General features: G+C 47.0%; 1 protein-coding gene across 1 annotated transcript; it reads left to right on the forward strand.

The window, feature by feature from the left end:
* Window positions 1–27,307, forward strand: LOC106613058 (chordin). Its single transcript, XM_014214941.3, is given in 22 exon segments — window positions 1–471; window positions 5,555–5,658; window positions 5,919–6,045; window positions 7,662–7,721; window positions 7,724–7,801; window positions 8,271–8,388; window positions 9,270–9,357; window positions 10,787–10,928; window positions 12,810–12,947; window positions 14,015–14,097; window positions 17,382–17,529; window positions 19,032–19,138; window positions 19,270–19,549; window positions 20,482–20,723; window positions 21,105–21,218; window positions 22,108–22,299; window positions 22,825–22,918; window positions 23,078–23,134; window positions 25,244–25,347; window positions 25,505–25,762; window positions 26,263–26,356; window positions 26,533–27,307. Coding segments are annotated over 22 exon segments (2,853 nt in total). The 5' UTR covers window positions 1–311; the 3' UTR covers window positions 26,598–27,307.

The following is a 27,307-nucleotide window of genomic DNA, read 5'->3' on the forward strand; positions in this document are numbered from 1 at the left end:
GGACCCGCACGGACGGGACAGACGCTTCTGGGCTGGTACAGTCATTGCCTCGGAAAACCTCCAACCTCTTTGGTCACTTTCTCTGCTTCTCTCTGTTGCATAACTTGGGAGTCTTTATTTCCGAATAGGAATAACTTCAAGACCATCAACGAATAGGCTCTCTGGTGACTTGAATGCTGATCTATTCATGTTTATTTAGAGAAGGTTTATTACTAGAGTGACAACTTACCTTCACGTGAAAGCTTCTAAAAACGAAGGGAAGAAGTTTTTCAAGAACAAAAAGGGAAAAGAGAAACCGGAGCCAGTTTTGGATGCTACCCCTCGCCGGGATGCATACTCGCCGCGCGCTGAGTTCCTTATTGTGCGTGATGAGCTGCGCGTGGCTGCACTCTGGACTGGCCTCACGGCTTAAGTCTCCCGTTCTGCCCATCCATTCGGAGAGGGAACCTTTACCATCCAAGGGCATGTCAGGTGAGCCAAGATGCGTCTTCTACTTCTTTTCAACCTAAATATCTGAATTCAATTAATGACCCCTGCTGCGTTTTGAATACTGGCACGGACATTTCAGCACTATAGGCTAGCCTAGTGCTCGTTTGCTAATCTGCCAAATATACATTTGATTGTATAGCCTAATATGTCTATAGCTTTTTAAGACCGTCAGTAGATGATTACTTAGGCTACTACAGCCTATTCTTAGTCTATCATTTTGTCTATCAATGTGTCTCACTGCACAGCATCACCCTTATTATCAACCCAATCTTGTTTGTTTGTTGTCTTCCTCAAATGTCCCACTGTTATGGTTACTTCATGAACACATTTGCAGAAAACATCTTAATCATAACCACTGAGAATGCCATCTGGTTCATGTGCAGGGCTTTAAAGTGCTTGTTTTTAAAAGGGTAGGCCTACTGGGCCCAAGGGAGTAAGAAGTCAAGGGGTTAGAGCAGTGTATTAACAACTGCCACTAATAACGTTTATCCAATCCTGGAAACTGTAATCAATCGGCTGTCCATTGCTGCAGTTCTTTAGTGTCCTTCTCTGGCTGTGCCAAGCAGTGATTTATATTGCAGTGAGTTGAACGGGAAAGCATGGTGCTACGTCTAACTCTAACGCGACTGGACTGTTTAAAGTGTAGTCACTTAATGAAAGAATAATGCGAACCAGGTTGTTAGCAGCTACGGCAACCGCGCAATATCAAATCAACAGTAGTGAACTTGGCACCGGGGAGCCTCACCTCCAGGCTGCGGTGTACAGCGACTCTGAAACGGGGAGAGGAATGCACAAGTCACACACCCATATGGAGCTAGGCAGGGGAGGGTTGTGGCGCAAATACTTATTGCTGGGGCAATTTTTATGCAAGCTTTTTATAATGCAATACTTTTATTAATACTACTTTAACAATTATTTTGAAATACTCAAAACCTAATATATCAAATCGTTTCCATTACATAGGCCCTGGTAGGCTACCAAAAGCGCATTCCTTTTATTTCTCTTTCCAAATGGCTTGGTGTTTGTTGTGTGAATGGCCTTTTTTATATTCATTTGATGGTCCCCTGCACCATTTAAATGAAACAGGAGGCGTCGGTGAGCTCTGGCGCATGAGACATTCAGTCAATCCACCCAACATGTCCCAGCCGCTGAGTCTGGCTGGGCAGAATCCTATTTTTGTCGTTCTCTCTGAAGCCAATGTAAGAATATGCAGTATTTCACTTCGCAGTGAACTGTCCAGTATATATCTCATTGGCAAGTGCATAGGCCTGGCTATCCTATTGAAGTGTCTGGCAATGCCATGCAATCGTTTCTGTTCGACTAAATGTTTGGTTGATTGTTTTGGTCATAAATTGTGAATTAATTGTAGCCATTTGAAGAAGAAAAAATCCAGCATCATAACATGTTGATCTCAGACTAGGCTATGTAATGGAGTGATATGCCATGTGAACCATGTAATGGAGTGATATGCCATGTGAACTGTGTAATGGAGTGATATGTCATGTGAACCATGTAATGGAGTGATATGTCATGTGAACCGTGTAATGGAGTGATATGTCATGTGAACTGTGTAATGGAGTGATATGCCATGTGAACTGTGTAATGGAGTGATATGTCATGTGAACCATGTAATGGAGTGATATGCCATGTGAACTGTGTAATGGAGTGATATGTCATGTGAACCATGTAATGGAGTGATATGTCATGTGAACCATGTAATGGAGTGATATGCCATGTGAACTGTGTAGTGGAGTGATATGCCATGTGAACTGTGTAATGGAGTGATATGCCATGTGAACTGTGTAATGGAGTGATATGTCATGTGAACCATGTAATGGAGTGATATGTCATGTGAACCGTGTAATGGAGTGATATGTCATGTGAACTGTGTAATGGAGTGATATGTCATGTGAACTATGTAATGGAGTGATATGTCATGTGAACTATGTAATGGAGTGATATGCCATGTGAACCATGTAATGGAGTGATATGCCATGTGAACTGTGTAATGGAGTGATATGTCATGTGAACCATGTAATGGAGTGATATGTCATGTGAACCGTGTAATGGAGTGATATGCCATGTGAACTGTGTAATGGAGTGATATGCCATGTGAACCATGTAATGGAGTGATATGTCATGTGAACCATGTAATGGAGTGATATGTCATGTGAACCGTGTAATGGAGTGATATGCCATGTGAACCATGTAATGGAGTGATATGTCATGTGAACTATGTAATGGAGTGATATGTCATGTGAACTGTGTAATGGAGTGATATGCCATGTGAACTGTGTAATGGAGTGATATGCCATGTGAACCATGTAATGGAGTGATATGTCATGTGAACTATGTAATGGAGTGATATGCCATGTGAACTGTGTAATGGAGTGATATGCCATGTGAACCGTGTAATGGAGTGATATGTCATGTGAACTGTGTAATGGAGTGATATGCCATGTGAACTGTGTAATGGAGTGATATGCCATGTGAACTGTGTAATGGAGTGATATGCCATGTGAACTATGTAATGGAGTGATATGCCATGTGAACCATGTAATGGAGTGATATGCCATGTGAACCGTGTAATGGAGTGATATGCCATGTGAACTGTGTAATGGAGTGATATGCCATGTGAACTGTGTAATGGAGTGATATGCCATGTGAACTGTGTAATGGAGTGATATGCCATGTGAACTGTGTAATGGAGTGATATGCCATGTGAACTGTGTAATGGAGTGATATGTCATGTGAACCATGTAATGGAGTGATATGTCATGTGAACCATGTAATGGAGTGATATGTCATGTGAACTGTGTAATGGAGTGATATGCCATGTGAACCATGTAATGGAGTGATATGTCATGTGAACTATGTAATGGAGTGATATGCCATGTGAACCATGTAATGGAGTGATATGCCATGTGAACTGTGTAATGGAGTGATATGTCATGTGAACCATGTAATGGAGTGATATGTCATGTGAACCGTGTAATGGAGTGATATGCCATGTCAACCATGTAATGGAGTGATATGTCATGTGAACTATGTAATGGAGTGATATGTCATGTGAACTGTGTAATGGAGTGATATGCCATGTGAACTGTGTAATGGAGTGATATGCCATGTGAACCGTGTAATGGAGTGATATGTCATGTGAACTGTGTAATGGAGTGATATGCCATGTGAACCATGTAATGGAGTGATATGTCATGTGAACTATGTAATGGAGTGATATGCCATGTGAACCATGTAATGGAGTGATATGCCATGTGAACCATGTAATGGAGTGATATGTCATGTGAACTGTGTAATGGAGTGATATGCCATGTGAACCATGTAATGGAGTGATATGCCATGTGAACCGTGTAATGGAGTTATATGCCATGTGAACCATGTAATGGAGTGATATGCCATGTGAACCGTGTAATGGAGTGATATGCCATGTGAACTGTGTAATGGAGTGATATGCCATGTGAACTGTGTAATGGAGTGATATGCCATGTGAACCATGTAATGGAGTGATATGTCATGTGAACTATGTAATGGAGTGATATGTCATGTGAACTGTGTAATGGAGTGATATGCCATGTGAACTGTGTAATGGAGTGATATGCCATGTGAACCATGTAATGGAGTGATATGTCATGTGAACTATGTAATGGAGTGATATGTCATGTGAACTATGTAATGGAGTGATATGTCATGTGAACTGTGTAATGGAGTGATATGCCATGTGAACTGTGTAATGGAGTGATATGCCATGTGAACTATGTAATGGAGTGATATGTCATGTGAACCATGTAATGGAGTGATATGCCATGTGAACCGTGTAATGGAGTGATATGTCATGTGAACCGTGTAATGGAGTGATATGCCATGTGAACCATGTAATGGAGTGATATGTCATGTGAACCGTGTAATGGAGTGATATGCCATGTGAACCGTGTAATGGAGTGATATGTCATGTGAACTGTGTAATGGAGTGATATGCCATGTGAACCATGTAATGGAGTGATATGTCATGTGAACTGTGTAATGGAGTGATATGTCATGTGAACTGTGTAATGGAGTGATATGTCATGTGAACCGTGTAATGGAGTGATATGTCATGTGAACTGTGTAATGGAGTGATATGTCATGTGAACTGTGTAATGGAGTGATATGCCATGTGAACTGTGTAATGGAGTGATATGTCATGTGAACTGTGTAATGGAGTGATATGTCATGTGAACTGTGTAATGGAGTGATATGTCATGTGAACTGTGTAATGGAGTGATATGCCATGTGAACCGTGTAATGGAGTGATATGTCATGTGAACCGTGTAATGGAGTGATATGCCATGTGAACTATGTCATGGAGTGATATGCCATGTGAACCATGTAATGGAGTGATATGCCATGTGAACCATGTAATGGAGTGATATGCCATGTGAACCATGTAATGGAGTGATATGTCATGTGAACCGTGTAATGGAGTGATATGCCATGTGAACTGTGTAGTGGAGTGATATGCCATGTGAACTGTGTAATGGAGTGATATGCCATGTGAACTGTGTAATGGAGTGATATGCCATGTGAACTGTGTAATGGAGTGATATGCCATGTGAACCGTGTAATGGAGTGATATGTCATGTGAACTGTGTAATGGAGTGATATGTCATGTGAACTGTGTAATGGAGTGATATGCCATGTGAACCATGTAATGGAGTGATATGTCATGTGAACCGTGTAATGGAGTGATATGCCATGTGAACTGTGTAATGGAGTGATATGTCATGTGAACTGTGTAATGGAGTGATATGCCATGTGAACTGTGTAATGGAGTGATATGTCATGTGAACTGTGTAATGGAGTGATATGCCATGTGAACCATGTAATGCCAGCATACTTCTGATTTAAAGTTCTACTAAAGTATACGAACGCCCCAACCTCAGTTCTTATTAACTTAAGCAATCTAAACAGAGGGATGTTACAGGCTACTCACCAGTTTTACATTTAGATGTGGACTGTACCAACTGCTAGTGTATTGTTGTCTTAATGGGTTCTTCTGGACTGATTGCAGGATGTTCATTCGGAGGAAGATTCTATTCTCTGGAGGACACTTGGCACCCTGACCTCGGTGAGCCGTTTGGAGTCATGCACTGTGTCCAATGTTACTGCGAGACAGTAAGTAACACCCTTCACAATAAGCCTAATAGAGTACATGTCAATCTTGGATAGTGGAGCCGTTATGTAGGCCTATCAATGGACTGAAATTGGGCCTAAAATAATGAACTAATTAATTATGAATGAATCAATTACCAAAATCATCTCCAGATCTTAGTGCCCCCAAAATGACCCCATTTAACAAATATCATCAGGCTGTGTGATACAGTGTTGAGGTCAGTGTGGATGAGGACTTGATGTTTCTTATCTATTCTTTTCAGCAAAGGGGTCGTAAGAGTAAGGTGTTGGGGAAGGTAAGCTGTAAGAACGTCAAGCAGGACTGTCCTGAGCCGAGCTGTGATGACCCAGTGCTGCTACCTGGACAATGCTGCAAGACCTGCCCCAAAGGTAACCCCTACTAGCCTACTAACTGTCCCTATCACTATATAGACCTGCCCCAAAGGTAACCCCTACTAGCCTACTAAAGATCTATCCTGCCCCATCATGTCCTGTTACCCCTCTCTCGCTCTCTCTAGGTCAGTTAGTTTCATTATGTTGTTCCCTACAGAGGCTGATTGGTAATCAGTAGCAGGTCTGGACTAGGTTGTCTCTCCTACTCAACTGTGTCAAATACGCTCATTCTCGCTCTCTTTTTATTTATTTCTCTTATTCCCTCTTTTTCACTCCCCCATTCACCCAGGCTCACAATCATGCACACGCATATACACCCCCCCCCCCCCCCCCCCCACACACACACACACCACACACACACACACCTGCGCAAACGTTCACTCACACATGTTGGGTCTCATTTTCTCCATAGTTATTCAGCAGTGTGTTTTGGTCATGGAAAGTTAAGGTAAAGCCCTGGGTTTCTCTGAGGTGTGGGCCCCCAGCACTGAGACAACATTGAGTGTGTTTGTGTTCATGTGGGAAAATGTTGAGAGAGTGTGTGTCGTGTGGTGATTTTTTGAAAAGCTTGGGAGTGTGTTGTGGTTGTGTCTTTAGGAAAAGTACGAGTGTGTTTGTCTAAATGTTAAAAAGCTTTGAGTATGTTTGTCTAAGTGATGGAAAACGGTGTGTGCATGCACACATGCTTGTGTGTGTGTGCGTGCGTGTCTATGTGTCTGTGTGTATATTCACTGGTGCACCTGAGGATACAGTACAGAGGAATGGAAGGAGGTGAGACTGACACTACACAGAAGCCCTAGAGCGTGCCCTATGGAGAGAGAGAGAGAGAGAGAGAGAGAGAGAGAGAGAGAGAGAGAGAGGAGAGAGAGAGAGGAGAGAGAGAGAGAGAGAGAGAGAGAGAGAGAGAGAGAGAGAGAGAGAGAGGAGAGAGAGAGAGAGAGAGAGAGAGAGAGAGAGAGAGAGAGAGGAGAGAGAGAGAGAGAGAGAGAGAGAGGTCAAGCAGATAGTCTAGGAGTAAAGTGTATGACCTTGAAGAAATAAGTCTGGACTTTGATGATGTGTGTGAGTAAGAGCCTGTCTGTCTCGTAGTGTGTTTTTCTGTCAGTATGCTTTTCAGTGTGTCTGTATTTCAGTGTGTGTGAGGCGCTGAAATGTGCTCATGACATCAGGACACACAGTGGTTTAGAACAGCAGGTCATTGCTGGGATTGCACGTGAGTGTCACTCCCCCTCTGCTCCTCGGACTAAGAAACAAACCTTGTTACCGTGGCACCCAGACGAGCCAGGAGTGCTCCAACAAGGGATTGGAAGAGACACCTGGAGAGAGAGAGAAAGAGGGAGGGAGACACAGACAGAGGGTGGATAGAGAGAAATAAGAGAGGGAGAGAGACAGAGAGAATTAGGGAGGACAGAAAGAACTCTTGGCATTTTAGAATTATTCCTCTCCTCTCTTTCACTCTGTCACTCTTTCTAGCTGTTTCACTCATTCCACATTTGCTGTGATTCTCCTTACTTTATGCCTTCATGTTAAAGAAATGGCAACCTGTAGGTGTTGTGTAAATAGCCCACCGCCTCACACGCTGTGCCCCTGGGTGTTGTGTTGCGCTTGTCCAGGCGAGGTGGACACGAAGCAGGCAGAGGCGGCGTTTGATGGCTTCGAGTACTTCCAGGAGAAGAGGATGACCTGCACAAGTCCTACAACGACCGCTCATACCTCAGCTCTGAGGACATTTCCTCTGGGGAGAGCCGCACTGGTGGGCATGCACACTCTGCCACACAAACCCACGCATGCAAACACACATACTGTACACTCATGCATGGACATACATCATTTACATTTAGTCATTAACATTTAATGACTTACGGGAGTTTTTAGGGTTAAGTGCCTTGATCAAGGGCACATCAACAGGTTTGGTCACCTAGTCGGCTCGGGGATTCGAACCAGCGACATTTCGATTACTGGCCCAATGCTCTTAACCACTAGGCTACCTGACATGGAAACACACACACATATTATACATGCAGTATGTGGATATACAGTACAAGGATATACAGTATTTATATAAGGACACATACTCTCACAGCCCCCGTAACAAGGAAATCATTCCTCCATTCAGTCATTCTGATTTACATCTTTACTTTACTGTGTGTGTGTGTGTGTGTGTGTGTGTGTGTGTGTGTGTGTGTGTGTGTGTGTGTGTGTGTGTGTGTGTGTGTGTCCAGACTTTGTAGCAGTGTTGACGGGAGTGACAGACTCCTGGTTACCCAGCTCCAGTGGTGTGGCCCGGGCACGCTTCTCTCTCACTAGAACCAGCCTGACCTTCTCCATCACCTACCAGAGGTAACACACACACTGACAGAAAAACTAACAATAATCATGTGATAATCATTAGTAATGACTAGTCTCTAATTTGATAAAATGAAATTATATCTTTCCCTCTTCCTCTCTCCTGTTCTCCCTCTTCCTCTCTCCTGTTCTCCCTCTTCCTCTCTCCTCTCTCCTCTCTCCTGTTCTCCCTCCCTCTTCCTCTCTCCTGTTCTCCCCCTCCCCTCTTCCTCTCTCCTGTTCTCCCTCCTTCTCTCCTGTTCTCGCCTCCTTCTCTCCCTGTTCTCCCTCTTCCTCTCTCCTGTTCTCCCTCCCTCTCTCTTGTTCTCCCCTCCTTCTTCCTCTCTCCTGTTCTCCCTCCCTCTCTCCTCTCTCCTCTCTCCTGTTCTCCCTCCCTCTCTCCTCTCTCCCTGTTCTCCCTCCCTCCCTCTCTCCTGTTCTCCCTCCCTCTCTCATCTCTCATGTTCTCCCTCCCTCTCTCCTGTTTCTCCCTCCCTCTCTCCTCTCTCCTCTCTCCTCTCTCCTGTTCTCCCTCCTTCCTCTTCCTGTTCTCCCTCCCTCTCTCCTCTCTCCTCTCTCCTGTTCTCCCTCCCTCGTCTCCTCTCTCCTGTTCTCCCTCCCTCTCTCCTGTTCTCCCTCCCTCTCTCCTGTTCTCCCTCCCCTCTCTCCTGTTCTCCCTCCCTCTCTCCTGTTCTCCCTCCCTCCCTCTCTCCTGTTCTCCCTCCCTCTCTCCTGTTCTCCCTCCCTCTCTCCTCTCTCCTCTCTCCTGTTCTCCCTCCCTCTCTCCTCTCTCCTGTTCTCCCTCCCTCCCTCTCTCCTGTTCTCCCTCCCTCTCTCCTGTTCTCCTCCCTCCTCTCTCCTCTCTCCTGTTCTCCCTCCCTCTCCTCCTCTCCTAGGATTGGGCGACCAAGCAGGGTTGTCTTCCTTGATTCAGATGGAAACACTGCGTTTGAGTACAAGACCCCTAAGGGAGACTCAGACATGGTAAGAGACTGGAACACTCTTTGTTCCTAGGTAGACATTTCCGCTATTTATGTTTTTATTGTGTGTGTATGTGTGTGTGAATGTGAGAAGACGGGGAGAGAAAGCAAAAGTGCTTGTATGTGTGTGTACCCTAGAGAGAAAGATGAAGTACCTCTGTGATAAACGCTCTCTCTCTGTGACTCTCCGGTCAAACTCTCACTGGCCCCCGACATAATTCACCCTGCAATAATAAACACAGACGCTGCCACAAACACACACACGCGCATACAGACACACACACACTCACGGCATTGTCACAGCATTGCCTTATCATTGTCCGAATGATGCTGAGGTAATCAGGTCTTGATTACTGTAAAATAACGCATGCAGCCATTCTCACAAACAGTGGATTTTATTGGGTCAAATGGAATGGTGCAACCGTTGGACTGAGAGGCACAAGGAGCTGCCACAGTCACCTAACTTTACACAGAGTAAACACAGAGAAAGAGAACGAGAAAGGAAGGTATAGTTTATTTAAGAGGGGAGCTGTGTGTATGTGTGGGTGGGTGTGTGTGACAGAGGCCTACATCACCAGTGCACCATTTCCCATCTAAAGCCAAATTACACACGTAACATCATCACATTCTGTAACAACTTAAGTCAGGACCCTGAATATAGGCCTAGAAAAAAAATGTACTTATCATTTTTTTGACAAATGCCCCTATCAAGTGTCGAGTGCTAGAGGACCTTAGTGAAACCTCCCTGGGGCGGCCAGGGGGAGGGGTTGTTGAAACAGATTATCTCGGGGGGTGGTATTTAGTGCGTGACATCACCCGTGTGAAGGAGACGGAGCACAATTAGAATTAAAAGAGGAGATTATCCTGGAGTCAGAGCTATGAGGTGTGTCCCCGTCAAAACATTTCTTACCCCTCTAAGGCACATCTTTTTTCCGGAGGTTTCGTTGTTTGAGTCCAGAGTCTCGACAGGCTGATCTTTTCCACAGATGGAACTGTGTGTTGCAGAGAAATGAAACAGCATATGCAGACTGTTTTGAGTCAGTTTGTAAGCAGTAACTATGGCAGAACACAACACACACACACACACTCAAACCCCAGCCTTGGCTAAGAACACCACACACACACACACCCACACACACACACACACGCACACACACACACTCAAACCCCAGCCTTGGCTAAGAACACCACACAAACACACACACACACACACACACACACACACACACACACACACACACACACACACACACACACACACACACACACACACACACACACACACACACACACACACACACACACTTACACACACACTCAAAGCTAAGAACATGCGGCTGCAACTGTGGCTCACCTGTGTGTGTGTGTGTGTGTGTGTGTGTGTGTGTGTGTGTGTGTGTGTGTGTGTGTGTGTGTGTGTGTGTGTGTTTCAGATCTGCGGGGTGTGGAAGAATCTTCCCCAATCCCACGTGCGACAGCTACAGGCAGAACAACTTCGGGTTACTATGACAACAGCAGCCGGTAGACGGGAGCAGATGGAAGGAAAGATCATCAAACACAGAGCACTGTTCGCAGGTGTGTGTGCGTGTATTTGTGGGTGCATGAAAGTGTGTTTGTGTATCTGTTTAAATGTGCATAGAAGAAGACTCAATATTTCCATCAATTCAGATTTATGTATATACAGTTGAAGTTTATGTACACCTTAGCCAAATACATTTAAACTCAGTTTTTCACAATTCCTGACATTTAATCCTAGTAAAAATTCCCTGTCTTAGGTCAGGATCACCACTTTATTTTAAGAATGTGAAATGTTAGAGAGAATGATTTATTTCAGCTTTTATTTCTGTAATCACATTCCCAGTGGGTCAGAAGTTTACATACACTCAATTAGTATTTGGTAGCATTGCCTTTAAATTGTTTAACTTGGGTCTAATGTTTCGGGTAGCCTTCCACAAGCTTTGTAGGCCTCCTTGCTCACACACACTTTTTCAGTTCTGCCAACAAATTTTCTATAGTTTTGAGGTCAGGGCTTTGTGATGGCCATTCCAATACCTTGACTTTGTTGTCCTTAAGCCATTTTGCCACAACTTTGGAAGTATGCTTGGGGTCATTGTCCATTTGGAAGACCCATTTGCGACCAAGCTTTAACTTCCTGACTGATGTCTTGAGATGTTGCTTCAATATATCCACATAATTGTCCTTCCTCATGATGCCATCTATTTTGTGAAGTGCACCAGCCCCTCCTGCAGCAAAGCACCCCCACAACATGATGCTGCCACCCCAGTGCTTCACGGTTGGGATGGTGTTCTTCGGCTTGCAAGCTTCCCCCTTTTTCCTCCAAACATAACGATGGTCATTATGGCCAAACAGTTCTATTTTTGTTTCATCAGACCAGAGGATATTTCTCCAAAAAGTACAATCTTTGTCCCCATTTGCAGTTGCAAACCGTAGTCTGGCTTTTTAATGGCGGTTTTGGAGCAGTGGCTTCTTCCTTTCTGAGCGGCCTTTCAGGTTATGTCAATATAGGACTCGTTTTACTGTGGATATAGATACTTTTGTACCTGTTTCCTCCAGCATCTTCACAAGGTCCTTTGCTGTTGTTCTGGGATTGATTTGCACTTTTTGCACCAAAGCACATTCATCTCTAGGAGACAGAACGCGTCTCCTTCCTGAGCGGTATGACGGCTGCGTGGTCCCATGGTGTTTATACTTGTATCGATGAACGTGGTACCTTCAGGCGTTTGGAAATTGCTCCCAAGGATGAACCAGACTTGTGGAGGTCTACAATTGTTTTTCTGAGGTCTTGGCTGATTTTCTTTTGATTTCCCCATGCTGTCAAGCAAAGAGGCACTGAGTTTGAAGGCAGGCCTTGAAATACATCCACAGGTACGCCTCCAATTGACTCAAATGATGTCAATTAGCCTATCAGAAGCTTCTAAAGCCATGACATCATTTTCTGGAATTTTCCAAGCTGTTGAAAGGCACAGTCAACTTAGTGTATGTAAACTTCTGACCCACTGGAATTGGGATACAGTGAATTATAAGTGAAATAATCTGTCTGTAAACAATTGTTGGAAAAATTACTTGTGTCATGCACAAAGTAGATGTCCTAACTGACTTGCCAAAACTATAGTTTGTTAACAAGACATTTGTGGAGTGGTTGAAAAACACGTTTTAATAATGACTCCAACCTAAGTGGATGTAAACTTCCCACTTCAACTGTATGTGTACAGGTAACTGCCAAAATAAAGGAACCACTTGAGTAAATGAGGGATACAATACATTTGTGTACATTTCAATGACGACAAACATTCAGTAATGTATACAGCTCATATTGTAAACAGTATCTGCATGAGAACACAGTGGATGGCATTCATAACCGAATACAGTAAAAAAGGTATGTGTGTATAGCATGTGTGTTTATAATGTGAGTGTGATATCTGTGTGACCCCACAGAGACGTTCAGCTCCACTCTGACCTCAGAAAAAGAGCATTCTGGGATGGGAGGCATTGCCATGCTGACTCTGAGTGACACAGAGAACAACCTTCACTTCATCCTCATACTGCAGGGACTGATACAACACAGACAGAGAGGTGAGAGGGGGAGAGAGAGGGGTGGGGGAGGGAGGACTGATACAACACAGACAGAGAGGTGAGAGGGGGAGAGAGAGGGGTGGGGGAGGGAGGACTGATACAACACAGACAGAGAGGTGAGAGGGGGAGAGAGAGGGGTGGGGGAGGGAGGACTGATACAACACAAACAGAGAGGTGAGAGGGGAGAGAGAGGGATGGGGGAGGGAGGACTGATACAACACAGACAGAGAGGTGAGAGGGGAGAGAGAGAGGGGTGGGGGAGGGAGGACTGATACAACACAGACAGAGAGGTGAGAGGGGAGAGAGAGAGGGATGGGGGAAGACTGATACAACACAGACAGAGAGGTGAGAGGGGAGAGAGAGGGGTGGGGGAGGGAGGACTGATACAACACAGACAGAGGTGAGAGGGGGGGAGAGAGAGGGGTGGGGGAGGGAGGACTGAAACAACACAGACAGAGAGGTGAGAGGGGAGAGAGAGAGGGATGGGGGAGGGAGGACTGATACAACACAGACAGAGAGGAGAGAGGAGAGAGGGGAGAGAGAGAGGGGTGGGGGAGGGAGGACTGAAACAACACAGACAGAGAGGAGAGAGGAGAGAGGGGAGAGAGAGAGGGGTGGGGGAGGGAGGACTGAAACAACACAGACAGAGAGGTGAGAGGGGAGAGAGAGAGGGATGGGGGAGGGAGAACTGATACAACACAGACAGAGAGGTGAGAGGGGAGAGAGAGGGGTGGGGGAGGGAGGACTGATACAACACAGACAGAGAGGTGAGAGGGGAGACGATGGGGGAGGGAGGACTGATACAACACAGACAGAGGTGAGAGAGGGAGAGAGAGAGAGGGGTGGGGGAGGGAGAGAGGACTGATACCTTCAGCCATAAGACAAGAGACTAGAGATTGCTGTGGGAATAGGGAGTAGGGGCTAAGTCAAGAAACTAGAGATTGCTTTGGGAATAGGGAGTAGAGGCCAAGACAAGTGACTTGGGGTTGTTTTGGGACTGGGGAGTGCTGTGAGGCAGTGTGACATGGTTCTAAGTTTGTTCTGTGTGCTCTCTCTCGACCCTGTAGACTCCCCCCTGGTGCCCATCCGGGTACGACTGCAGTACAGCCAACATGTCCTGAGAGAGATCCATGCCAACGTCACCGCCTATGTACGTTTTAGAAACTACACACACACTCTCTCTTTCTCTCTCTCTTTTTCTGTTTCTCTCTTGGACACAGATCTAGGATCTGCTTGTCCTCACCAAACCAGATCCTAACCTTAACCATTAGGAGGAAAACACACATCAGGGACAAACCAAGAGGCAGGAGGAAAGGGGGGAAACAGATGACATCGTGACATCAGGGACAAACCAAGAGGCAGGAGGAAAGGGGGGAAACAGATGACATCGTGACATCAGGGACAAACCAAGAGGCAGGAGGAAAGGGGGGAAACAGATGACATCGTGACATCAGGGACAAACCAAGAGTCGGGAGGAAAGGGGGGAAACAGATGACATCGTGACATCAGGGACAAACCAAGAGGCAGGAGGAAAGGGGGGAAACAGATGACATCGTGACATCAGGGACAAACCAAGAGGCAGGAGGAAAGGGGGGAAACAGATGACATCGTGACATCAGGGACAAACCAAGAGGCAGGAGGAAAGGGGGGAAACAGATGACATCGTGACATCAGGGACAAACCAAGAGTCTGGAGGAAAGGGGGGAAACAGATGACATCGTGACGTCAGGGACAAACCAAGAGTCGGGAGGAAAGGGGGGAAACAGATGACATCGTGACATCAGGGACAAACCAAGAGTCGGGAGGAAAGGGGGGAAACAGATGACATCGTGACATCAGGGACAAACCAAGAGTCGGGAGGAAAGGGGGGAAACAGATGACATCGTGACACACTCTCCCGCTGAGACGGATGTGGCTCCTTCCCCACATCCTACTGCTGTTGTTAGTACTGTTAAACCTCCATAGAGATGTGATGGACAAAGAAAAAGAAAGAGAGAGTGTGGAGGGGGGTTGTAAGAGACAGATGTAGTGAGGAAGAGATGGAGGGATGAGAGACAGAAAGGAGAGAGTGAGGGAGAGATGGAGGATGAGAGACAAAGGAGAGAGTGAGGGAGAGATGGAGGATGAGGGACAGAAAGGAGAGAGTGAGGGAGAGAGGGTGGGACGGCATGCACACTCCTCACACATGTCAGTGTTTAGATGTCTGTGGGACCAGAAAGAGGGAGGAAGAGGGGGAGGAAGAGAGGGAGGGATAGAGGGAGGAGGAGGGATGAAAGGAGGGGTCTGTTTTTAATCTGGTGGGAATTATGTGAATCTGAGAGTTGATGTGCCCCTCTTTCTGTTTTACACCCACACACACATACACCAAATAGTCTTTACGTTACATGATCAAAAGTATTTGGACACCTGCTGGTCAAGCATATCATTTCAAAATCATGGGTTGGTCCCCACTTTGCTGCTATAACAGCCTCCAGTCTTCTGGAAAGGCTTTCCACTAGATGTTGGAACATCGCTGCTGGGACTTGCTTAGTGAGGTTGGGCACTGATGTTGGGCGATTAGGCCTGGCTCGCAGTCGGCGTTCCAATTCATCCTAAAGGTGTTCGATGGGATTGAGGTCAGGGCTTTGTGCAGGCCAGTCATGTTCTTCCACAATGATCTCGACAAACCATTTCTGTAATGACCTCGCTTTGTGCATTGGGGCATTGTCATGCTGAAACAGGGAATGGTCTTTCCAAAACTGTTGCCACAAAGTTGGAAGCACAGAATTGTTTATAATATCATTGTACGCTGTAGCGTTAAGATTTCCCTTCACTTGAACTAAGGGGCCTAGCCCGAAACATGAAAAACATCCCTAGACCATTATTCCTCCACCAAACTTTACAGTTGGCACTATGCATTGGAGCAGGTATCGTTCGCCTGGCATCCGTCAAACCCAGATGCGTCCATCAGACTGCCAGATGGTGAAGTGTGATTCATCACTACAGAGAATGCGTTTCCACTGCTCGAGAGTCCAATGGCTGCTAGCTTCACACCACTCCAGCTGACGCCTTGTGTAACAGTGTAGGTTCTGTCCCTCTCTTCGCCCCAACCTGGGCTCGAACCAGGGACCCTTGCACACATCAACAACTGACACCCACGAAGCATCGTTACCCATCGCGCCACAAAAGCCGCGGCCCTTGCAACGCAAGGGGAACAACCACTTCAGGTCTCAGAGCGAGTGACGTCACCGATTGAAACGTTATTAGCGCGCACCACCGCTAACTAACTAGCCATTTCACATCGGTTACACTTGCACTGCGCATGGTGATCTTAGGCTTATGTGCGGCTGCTCGGCCATGGAAACTCATTTCATGAAGCTCCAGACTAACAGTTATTTTGCTGACGCTGCTTCCAGGATTTTTTACGGGCTTCAGCACTCGGCGGTCCCGTTCTGTGAGCTTCTGTGGCCTACCACTTTGCGCCTGAGCCGCTGTTGCTCTTCGACGTTTCCACTTCACAATAACAGCACTTACAGTTGACTGGGGCAGCTCTAGCAGGGCAGAAATTTGATGAACTGACTTGTTGGAAAGGTGGCATCCTATGACGGTACCACATTGAAAGTCACTGAGCTCTTCAGTAAGGCCATTCTACTGCCAATGTTTGTCTATGGAGATTGCATGGCTGTGTGCTTGATTTTATACACTATTCAGCAACGGTGTGGCTGAAATAGCTGAATCCACTAATTTGAATGGTAGTGTGTGTTCTCCTCCCTTTCCTGCTCTTAATATATTACCATCCTTCTCTACTTTCCTTTCATCTCCAATCATGCTTTTTACTCTCCACTTTTCTCAATCAATCACTCCTTCCTTCATCCTTTCTTTCCTTACCTCCCTCCTGTCATTCCTCCATCTCTCCCTCTCTCCCTCTCTCTCTCTTGGCTCAATTCTGTCCCTGGATTTATTGTACATGGATATTTCTATTGAAATGGGCCCCGAGGTCATAAAAGTAATGTGTTCACCACAGTCATACATCTGTCACATTAATATAACATTTTTCAAATAACTTTCCAATCTCTGTTTATCTAAAGTTCTGGCGGTTGGAAGGATATGAAAGTGGGTGCATTTTGTGAGATATTAGCCCCAAAGCAAGCCATATTTCCGGTGTGTCTAAGGCCTATGTGTGTGTGTGTGTGTGTGTGTGTGTGTGTGTGTGTGTGTGTGTGTGTGTGTGTGTGTGTGTGTGTGTGTGTGTGTGTGTGTGTGTGTGGTGGTGGGGGGGGGGGTTGTTGAGAGAGACAGAGAGAGTGTGTTGTTGTGACATAATGAGTGTGTTTCAGTGTCTGTATGTGTGTTTGAGGAGAATGACTTTGTGAGTTTATCTATTATAACCTCTTGTGTGTTTGTTTCTGATAAGTCTGACGACATATCACCATTTCCCCAACGTTCTCCCTTTAGGACCCAGACTTTGCTGAGGTGCTGACAGACCTGAACAGTCGGGAGCTCTTCTGGTTGTCAAGGGGCCAGCTGGTGATTGCCGTGGAAACCGAGGGCCCGAACCCCAGACACATCTCCGGTTTCATCACCGGCAGGAAGTCATGTGACAGTAAGTGCCACGCCCCTTTATGTAGAACAACCAATCAATCAATCAGCCCTCAGTCAGTCACTCAGACAGGTGACATGTTGAATCGATGAAGTTACTCGAGTCGCTCAACATCAAACAATCAACCGTCATTCCTCTTCTGTCATCCCATCACACCTGAAATGAGGCCAACATCAGAGACCTAGGAGGAATGGGTTTTGTCTTTCAGTTCACTTGTTCCCCTTCTGTTCCTCCATGGCTGTTTTAGAGATTCTCTCTCTTCTATAAATACTCCTTTCTTTCAAGTCTTATCACTGAAGTAAAACCATGTTTATAGCACCGCTGTTTGACTTGGTGGTCCAGCAAGACCGGGAGAGGAGGTGTGTGTCGTAGACAAAGTCTGAGACAATTCAGCGCACACATGTTCCATTCAAGCGACTCTAATGCAAACATACTTATATACTTAGATCCCCCCACACACACTCACACACACATTGTCTTTTTCATACGCACACCCACACTTGTGTGTCACACACACACACACACACACACACACACACACACACACACACACACACACACACACACACACACACACACTGGGCGCTGCCAAGGTCACAGTCTGCTGGACCTCACTCTCCATACTGGTGTTCCAGCTCCATGATTAACAGGTTGACGTTATGTGTGAAGAATTCAACCAAACACACTCGTTTCACTCTCTCCTTACATCTCTCTCTCTCGCTCGCTCTCTCTGCCTGTCTCTCCTGTTCTGTTCTTTTTCTGTCTTGAACTCCTTCCCCTCTATTACTCCCATTCGGCCTTTCTTTGAGGAGTTTCTCCCTCCTTTTCTCTCCTCTCCTTCTCTATTTGTCTTCCCCTGTCTGTCTTCTAAGCCCCTTCGTGTTCAACAAGGGTTACCTCATCCCACGGTTTAACCTTGGGTTAGGGTGTGCATGTGTTGGGGGGTACTCCACTTAAGCTAGAATTCTCTCTTTTGAGATGACACACACTTACCCTCACCCCAAAGTTCTGTGTGGACGGGTTGTGCTCTATTCCGTTCCCTGTGATTGTCCCCTCTGGTGGAGTGATGACATGGGGTGTGTGTGCATGTGTGTGTGTGTGTCGTTCTACAGCGGAGACGTGAGAGAATGTGTTCTGGCCCTCTCTCGGCTCCCCCTGTCTGGCTCTCCAGACTAACATGGTGAATTATAACATGACAGAGGAGAGCATTGCCTCATCTCGCATGCAAGAGCTGCCTCATCACACACAGATAGTCTGTAGTAGTCTGGGTCTGGGGCTGAAATGGAAAGGGGACAATGTTTTGAGATCAGAGTCAGGGAGACCCTACTCATACTCACTCTCTCATCATCCTCTCTCGTTCCATCTTCAATTTGCTTTATGGAAACATGAAAAGATCCAAATGTGGCACTGCGTGTTCATCTGTTATGTAGAAATATTTTACAAAATGTTTTCCTCTCTCAATTTTCTCTCTTTCCGTCCTCCACTCCCCGTCTTTCTCTCTCCAGCCATCCAGAGTGTCATGTCCAGTGGTGATGCATTGACAGCAGGGAAGACGGGCGGTGTGGGATCAGCATTCTTTCATCTACATGATAACGGCACCCTGGACTACCAGGTATGGATCTGAACTGAACTGAATTGATTTTAACTTTAAATAACTGAATCAAATGGAATTGTACTGTCACTATTTCCATATCTGAACTGAACTGAACCACCAAACCAACCCATATCCTGCTCCGTCCACAGGTCCAGATAGCGGGGTTGTCCAGTGAGGTGGTGGGTTTGACCATTGAGCTAAAGCCTCGGCGGCGCAGTAAGCGCTCCGTGCTGTATGACCTAGCTCCAGAGTTCGACAGGCCCAGCGGGCGGGCGTCGGGAAGCTGGAGTCGTCTGGAGGCGCGTCACATCCACATGCTGCTGCAGAACGAACTGTTCATCAACGTGGCTACCGCACACAGCCAGGAGGGGGAGCTACGCGGACAGATCAGAGGCCTGCTCTACAGCGGCCTGGAGGCACCCAGACATGGTGAGACACTGACCTCAGACCAGAGCAGACACTAGGGCTGAATCCTAAATCAACCCCCTTTGTCTCGCTCCTTCATTTGTGCATTTGCTCCTCCATTCGTGAATTATTTTTGAGTTTGCGCAATTTCACACTAGAATGGAGTTGTGCATAATTATGAGCCACCTGTGTTTGTTTGTGTTTGACACAAGTAACAGATGAAATACCTCCCAAATGACATGTTTAACTGTGACTGTTATCTTGGAAAATGACAGGGGAATTTTTCTCATTTGAATTTAACGTCCATTTTATTATTTAAATGTGGAACATGAATTGCCTCATTCAAGTCAAGAGTATATCCCGAACCTGTGTCACAGCCGGCCGCGACTGGTAGACCCACGAGACAATTGGCCCAGAGTTGTCTAGATTAGGGGAGGGTTTGGCCGGCAGGGATGTCCTTGTCCCATCGCGCTCTAGCGACTCCTGTGGCGGGCCGGGAGCAGTGCATGCTGACATGGTCGGCAGGTGTACCGTGTTTCCTCCGACACATTGGTGCGGCTGGCTTCTGGGTTAAGTGGGCATTGTGTCAAGAAGCAGTGCAGCTTGGTGGGGTTGTGTTAGTATGTCCCGAAGTTGATTGATCCCTTCACCACTCTTGAAATCACCCTTTGAGTTTTGTTAGTAACACGTGACAATGGAAGGCCCTCCGAGCGAGTTGGTAGTGGCGATGGACTGGTTTGGGATTGACCATAGAGTAACTCAAATACACTTAGGTTGAGTAAATGCATAGGTCAGGGATGGAAAACTCCAGTCCTCTAGACTAGAGACAGTGTTCACAGAGGCACCTTTATAAAGTATCTGAAAAAACATTGATCCCAATTTGAGATTATTCTCTTTAACTCTAGTCTTTTGCTTTTCATTCATATTTAACTCTCTCGACCCTCTCCCTTCCCTAGAGATCCCTGTTCCTCTGGCAGGCCAGTTTGTGGCCCCTCCAGTCCTGACCAGTGCTGGGGGCCATGCCTGGGTGTCTGTGGACGAGCGCTGTCACCTCCATTATGAGATCGTGGTGGCAGGCCTCAGCAAAGCTGATGACCTCACAGTCAGCGCCCACCTTCATGGATTTGCCGAAATCGGAGAGCTTGGTGAGAGCAGCACCAATCACAAGAGACTGCTGACAGGGTTCTACGGTTCTCAGGTAGGCAGAGGGAGACACATGAATAATCACAGACACACAACTTTGTCATGACAGTATGATATAGATAATGTATACATACAGCAGAATCTTATTCTATTCCATCTCTCTCTCTCTCTCTCTCTCTCTCTCTCTCTCTCTCTCTCTCTGTCTCTCTGTCTCTCTGTCTGTCTCTCTCTCTCTCTGTCTCTCTCTCTCTCTGTCTCTCTCTCTGTCTGTCTCTGTCTGTCTGTCTGTCTGTCTGTCTGTCTGTCTGTCTGTCTGTCTGTCTGTCTGTCTGTCTGTCTGTCTGTCTGTCTGTCTGTCTGTCTGTCTGTCTGTCTGTCTGTCTGTCTGTCTGTCTGTCTGTCTGTCTCTCTATCTCTCTCTCTCTCTCTCTCTCAGGCCCAGGGTGTGTTGAAGGACATCAGTGTAGAGTTGTTGCGTCACCTGGACAGAGGGACAGCCTTCATCCAGGTCAGCACCAAGGTCAACACCAGAGGAGAGATACGTGGACGGGTGAGTAGGACCAGAACTCAACCACTGAACAACCATTATTCAACCACTCTAAAATCCTAACACAGTGTGCATCTCAATCTCAATCCACACTCTTCACTTTGATCATGCATTATTGGAATATATTGAGGATTATAGAGATGGAGCGATGACAGGTGGAGGAGAGGAGGGAGGGAGCTGAGGCTCCTTAGGGCCCTAGGTGTGTGTGTGTGTGTGTGTGTGTGCTCACTTAGTCAGTGTGAGGCCACACACTCTCACTGGCAGATGGTCTTGTGTTTTTAGAGACATTTTGTTGAAAAGTAAAAGTTTGTGAGGACACACAAACACATCGTTACATGCTAACATATCTGCAGGTGGCCTGGTTTATGATTTTGTCTTAGCTGCCAGGGATTAGAATGGAAGAAAGAAACGTGTGAGAACACACACACACACACACACACACACACACACACACACACACACACACACACACACACACACACACACACACACACACACACACACACACACAGTAAGGTCCGGTAGTTTTAATAGCAAACAGGTCTGACACATAAACAGCCATGTGCCTTGGAGCCGTAGAGACATGGCTGGAAAGTTGGCTGAACGCTCCATTTAGGACTCATTTACAAGTACACTTTATAACAAGGCACCAGGGAGGTTTGTCCAACAAATCACTGAAATCCTAACCTCTGTCTTCCCCCCTCTCTCCCTACTTCCTCCTCCTTGTTCTCTTTCTCTTGGTCCCTCCTCTTATTCTCATATTCTCATGCTCACCCCTTTTCTGCCCCTCTCTATCTATGTCCCTTTCTCATGCTCGTCCCCTCTTTCTTTCTCTCTCTGTCACCCCCTCTCCATTCTTCTCTCCCTCCCTTCTGTCTTTCTCTCCCTACAGGTCCATGTGCCTAACAACTGTGAGTTTGGGACAAGGGGTGAGGTGGAGGTGGCGGAGTTTGATGGCCTGTTTGTGCGTGATCCTGAGGAACTAAAGAAAGACCCCCACACCTGTTACTTCGAGAGTCAACACCACGCCCACGGCTCACTCTGGACCCCCAACTACAACCACTGTTTCACCTGCAGCTGTCAGGTAGGACTGTTCAAACTACAACCACTGTTTCACCTGCAGCTGTCAGGTAGGACTGTTCCAACTACAACCACTGTTTCACCTGCAGCTGTCAGGTAGGACTGTTCAAACTACAACCACTGTTTCACCTGCAGCTGTCAGGTAGGACTGTTCAAACTACAACCACTGTTTCACCTGCAGCTGTCAGGTAGGACTGTTCAAACTACAACCACTGTTTCACCTGCAGCTGTCAGGTAGGACTGTTCAAACTACAACCACTGTTTCACCTGCAGCTGTCAGGTAGGACTGTTAAAACTACAACCACTAGGGCGGCGCTATTGCTACGCATTCAATTTACTGCTGGTTTCCCAGACACTGATTAAGTCTAGTCCTGAACTAAGAAGCCCTTTCCATGGAGAATCTAGAAGTCTTGAGAATCTAGAAGTATAGTTTCTACTTCTATATTGAGTGACTGTGTCTAACCACTCTCTCTCTTCTTTTGTCCATTTTCTCTTCCCTCATCTCTCCATCTCTCTGTCCTCCCTGTAGAAGCGCACAGTGATCTGTGACCCGGTCATCTGTCCAGTCCTCACCTGTTCTCACACCATCCAGCCTGAGGACAAGTGCTGCCCCGTGTGTCTCGGTGAGTGTGTGTGTATGAGTGTGTGTGTTACTATGTTTGAATAGGATTGTGTGTTTTTCTTATTCTTGAGAGGACTTATTATTGACAGTTCACCACATTACGGTCGTAAAGTTGTTAAATAATACTTTCCTGTGTCCGTTTCCCCTGTCTGTCCTTTAGAGAGGAAAGACCCCAAGAACATGAAGACTCCAGAGAGGCTAGACGAGCATCCAGAAGGTTCTGAACCGTCTCTCTGTCTGACTGTCACTCCTCTTTCTTTCTCGCTTTCTCCTTCTGTCTGTTCCTCTGTCTCTCCCTGCTAGGAGGCACTCGTTCTGTCTCTCTACATCACCCTCCCTCCCTCTCCATCTGTCTGTTCCTCTATCTCTCCCTGCTAGGAGGCACTCGTTCTGTCTCTCTACATCACCCTCCCTCCCTCTCCATCTGTCTGTTCCTCTATCTCTCCCTGCCAGGAGGCACTCGTTCTGTCTCTCTACATCACCCTCCCTCCCTCTCCTTCTGTCTGTTCCTCTATCTCTCCCTGCTAGGAGGCACTCGTTCTGTCTCTCTACATCACCCTCCCTCCCTCTCCTTCTGTCTGTTCCTCTATCTCTCCCTGCTAGGAGGCACTCGTTCTGTCTCTCTACATCACCCTCCCTCCCTCTCCTTCTGTCTGTTCCTCTATCTCTCCCTGCTAGGAGGCACTCGTTCTGTCTCTCTACATCACCCTCCCTCCCTCTCCTTCTGTCTGTTCCTCTATCTCTCCCTGCTAGGAGGCACTCGTTCTGTCTCTCTACATCACCCTCCCTCCCTCTCCTTCTGTCTGTTCCTCTATCTCTCCCTGCTAGGAGGCACTCGTTCTGTCTCTCTACATCACCCTCCCTCCCTCTCCTTCTGTCTGTTCCTCTATCTCTCCCTGCTAGGAGGCACTCGTTCTGTCTCTCTACATCACCCTCCCTCCCTCTCCATCTGTCTGTTCCTCTATCTCTCCCTGCTAGGAGGCACTCGTTCTGTCTCTCTACATCACCCTCCCTCCCTCTCCTTCTGTCTGTTCCTCTATCTCTCCCTGCTAGGAGGCACTCGTTCTGTCTCTCTACATCACCCTCCCTCCCTCTCCTTCTGTCTGTTCCTCTATCTCTCCCTGCTAGGAGGCACTCGTTCTGTCTCTCTACATCACCCTCCCTCCCTCTCCATCTGTCTGTTCCTCTATCTCTCCCTGCTAGGAGGCACTCGTTCTGTCTCTCTACATCACCCTCCCTCCCTCTCCATCTGTCTGTTCCTCTATCTCTCCCTGCTAGGAGGCACTCATTCTGTCTCTCTACATCACCCTCCCTCCCTCTCCTTCTGTCTGTTCCTCTATCTCTCCCTGCTAGGAGGCACTCGTTCTGTCTCTCTACATCACCCTCCCTCCCTCTCCTTCTGTCTGTTCCTCTGTCTCTCCCTGCTAGGAGGCACTCGTTCTGTCTCTCTACATCACCCTCCCTCCCTCTCCTTCTGTCTGTTCCTCTATCTCTCCCTGCCAGGAGGCACTCGTTCTGTCTCTCTACATCACCCTCCCTCCCTCTCCTTCTGTCTGTTCCTCTATCTCTCCCTGCTAGGAGGCACTCGTTCTGTCTCTCTACATCACCCTCCCTCCCTCTCCATCTGTCTGTTCCTCTATCTCTCCCTGCTAGGAGGCACTCGTTCTGTCTCTCTACATCACCCTCCCTCCCTCTCCTTCTGTCTGTTCCTCTGTCTCTCCCTGCTAGGAGGCACTCGTTCTGTCTCTCTATATCACCCTCCCTCCCTCTCCTTCTGTCTGTTCCTCTATCTCTCCCTGCTAGGAGGCACTCGTTCTGTCTCTCTACATCACCCTCCCTCCCTCTCCTTCTGTCTGTTCCTCTGTCTCTCCCTGCTAGGAGGCACTCATTCTGTCTCTCTACATCACCCTCCCTCCCTCTCCATCTGTCTGTTCCTCTATCTCTCCCTGCTAGGAGGCACTCGTTCTGTCTCTCTACATCTCCCTCCCTCCCTCTCCATCTGTCTGTTCCCTCTGTCTCTTTGTGCCAACAGATATGTTTTACCTCTGAGATTGATATGCATTTGCAATGCTAAGAGTCCTCTATTTCTCTCATCCCGCTGAACCCCCCCGCACTCACTCACTCACTCACTCACTCACTCACTCACTCACTCACTCACTCACTCACTCACTCACTCACTCACTCACTCACTCACTCACTCACTCACTCACTCACTCACTCACTCACTCACTCACTCACTCACTCACTCACTCACTCACTCACTCACTCACTCACTCACTCACTCACTCACTCACTCACTCACTCACTCACTCACGCACTGACTCAGGTTGTTACTTTGAGGGGGACCAGAAGATGCATGCTCCTGGGTCTACCTGGCATCCATTCGTCCCTCCATTTGGCTACATTAAGTGTGCCCTCTGCACCTGCAAGGTAGGCTTCTAGGTTATTTCTTCACAGCTAGGATGATGTAAGTCGATAAGTGATGCTAACAAAACATAATTAGAATCATAACCTTTCTGCAGCTTCCTAGAATTTAATGTAAATTACGCTCATTTCCCATTGTGTCCTTCCTCCTCCACTCCTGTAGGGGGCGACAGGCGAGGTGCACTGTGAGAAGGTGACGTGTCCAGCCCTGACCTGCAGTCGTCCGGTACGCCGTAGCCCCTCAGACTGCTGTAAGGAATGTCCGGAGGAAGACAAACCCCCCTTGGAGCACGCTGACATGATGCAGGCAGATGGGACACGTCACTGCAAGTTTGGGAAGAACTTCTACCAGAACAGTGACAACTGGCACCCCCGTGTGCCCCTGATGGGAGAGATGAAGTGCATCACCTGCTGGTGTGACGTGAGTATTACAGGGAGTCAGGGACCAGTCAGGAACAAGTCTTTTACAAAATACAGACACTTAAAAGTGGGTTTGGACCTGTTGCCAAGCAACAAAACTCAAGACAAAAAAGCTTCAGACTGTTGGACCTAAACCCCATAGACCAAAAAGGAAAAAAACACTGTAGAACTCCCTCTGTTTCAGTAAACCTTTAGAAAAACCCAGACTCAACGTTTCTACTGACTGAAGGACTTTTTCCATGCCACTGTTCTCAATACATATTTGTACAGATAGAGTAGGGATGTTTCAGACTTGGGTGAGCTTCATAGCTGTAGGGATGGGGGGACTTGTGTGGTCCTTACCCCTTGGGGAAAAAATCCAGTGTCAGTGTGGGGAACTCTGGGATTTGGAGTTGAGAAGCATTTTCTGGTTTCACAGCATTGTGAGGAGCATTCCTAATGTACCTCCCTCGATCTCTCCCTCCCTCCTTTCTCTCTTTCTTTCTCCCTCTCTCTCTCCAGCATGGTGTGACTAAATGTCAGAGGAAACAGTGTCCAGTCCTGACCTGTAGTAACATCACCCGCCGGGAGGGCATGTGCTGTCCTGAGTGCCAAGGTGACAAGCACACACAAACATACACCATCCTCCCTCATGCTCCCTAGCCAGAGCATCCTAGAACACATGCTTGAAATAGTGAGACATGCTCTCAATCCTGATGACATGCTTTCAAACAGTGATGATTCATGTAGTAATCATAGATTCATTCATATTGGATTGTCTCTTTTGTTTAGATTCCAAAGAGGAAGAGGAGGAGCTGATGAAAGTTCCGGAAAAGAAGAACAGCTGGAGACACTGAGTTGAGATCCCCTCTCCACCCGCATCCCCCACTTCTACCTTCCCCCCACCACGCCCCCCTCCCCTCCTCTCTCTACCTACCCCCTCATGGGCAGACCTAGACCTGCACACTGGGTCAGCTAACACCCCCTAAAATCAAGACCCCTATAACCCTCCAGCCCCAACCCACAACCCCCCCTGTCCACTCCCACCCCTTAGTCAGCCTCTGGATTGTAAGGAAGGAAGGAAAGACAGAGGAAAAGAAAGAGAAGCACTGAGGTGTCATGGAAAGAAGGGAACAAAAAGAGATCAGAAGTGAACCAACCACAGCTGCTGCAGCAGTGTCTTTTGACTGGTTCCTTTGAAATGTGACATTTTTGTTTGGTTTTTAGTTATTTTGTTTCCTCGTGATGAATTTTGCCCGCCCTTTCAAAAGTCACATACAATTACCCTTCATATTCAAATACCTGTACGCAAGGTTTTTTGCTTAGTTGTTAAAATGGATGTGTTGGTAGTTTTTGCGTTGTTAGATTGATGTTAATTGTAAATGGTTTGTACTGATGTGTGTGTGTGTGTGTGTGTGTGTGTGTGTGTGTGTGTGTGTGTGTGTGTGTGTGTGTGTGTGTGTGTGTGTGTGTGTGTGTGTGTGTGTGTGTGTGTTTGCCAGTGGTAAAAATGTTTGCTAAGCAGTGGCCAAACATACAAGACAGTAAACTTACTTGGTGGCTAGAT

This window comes from Salmo salar, chromosome 09 (assembly GCF_965601325.2).
Source record: "Salmo salar chromosome 09, fSalSal1, whole genome shotgun sequence".
Taxonomy (NCBI): domain Eukaryota; kingdom Metazoa; phylum Chordata; class Actinopteri; order Salmoniformes; family Salmonidae; genus Salmo; species Salmo salar.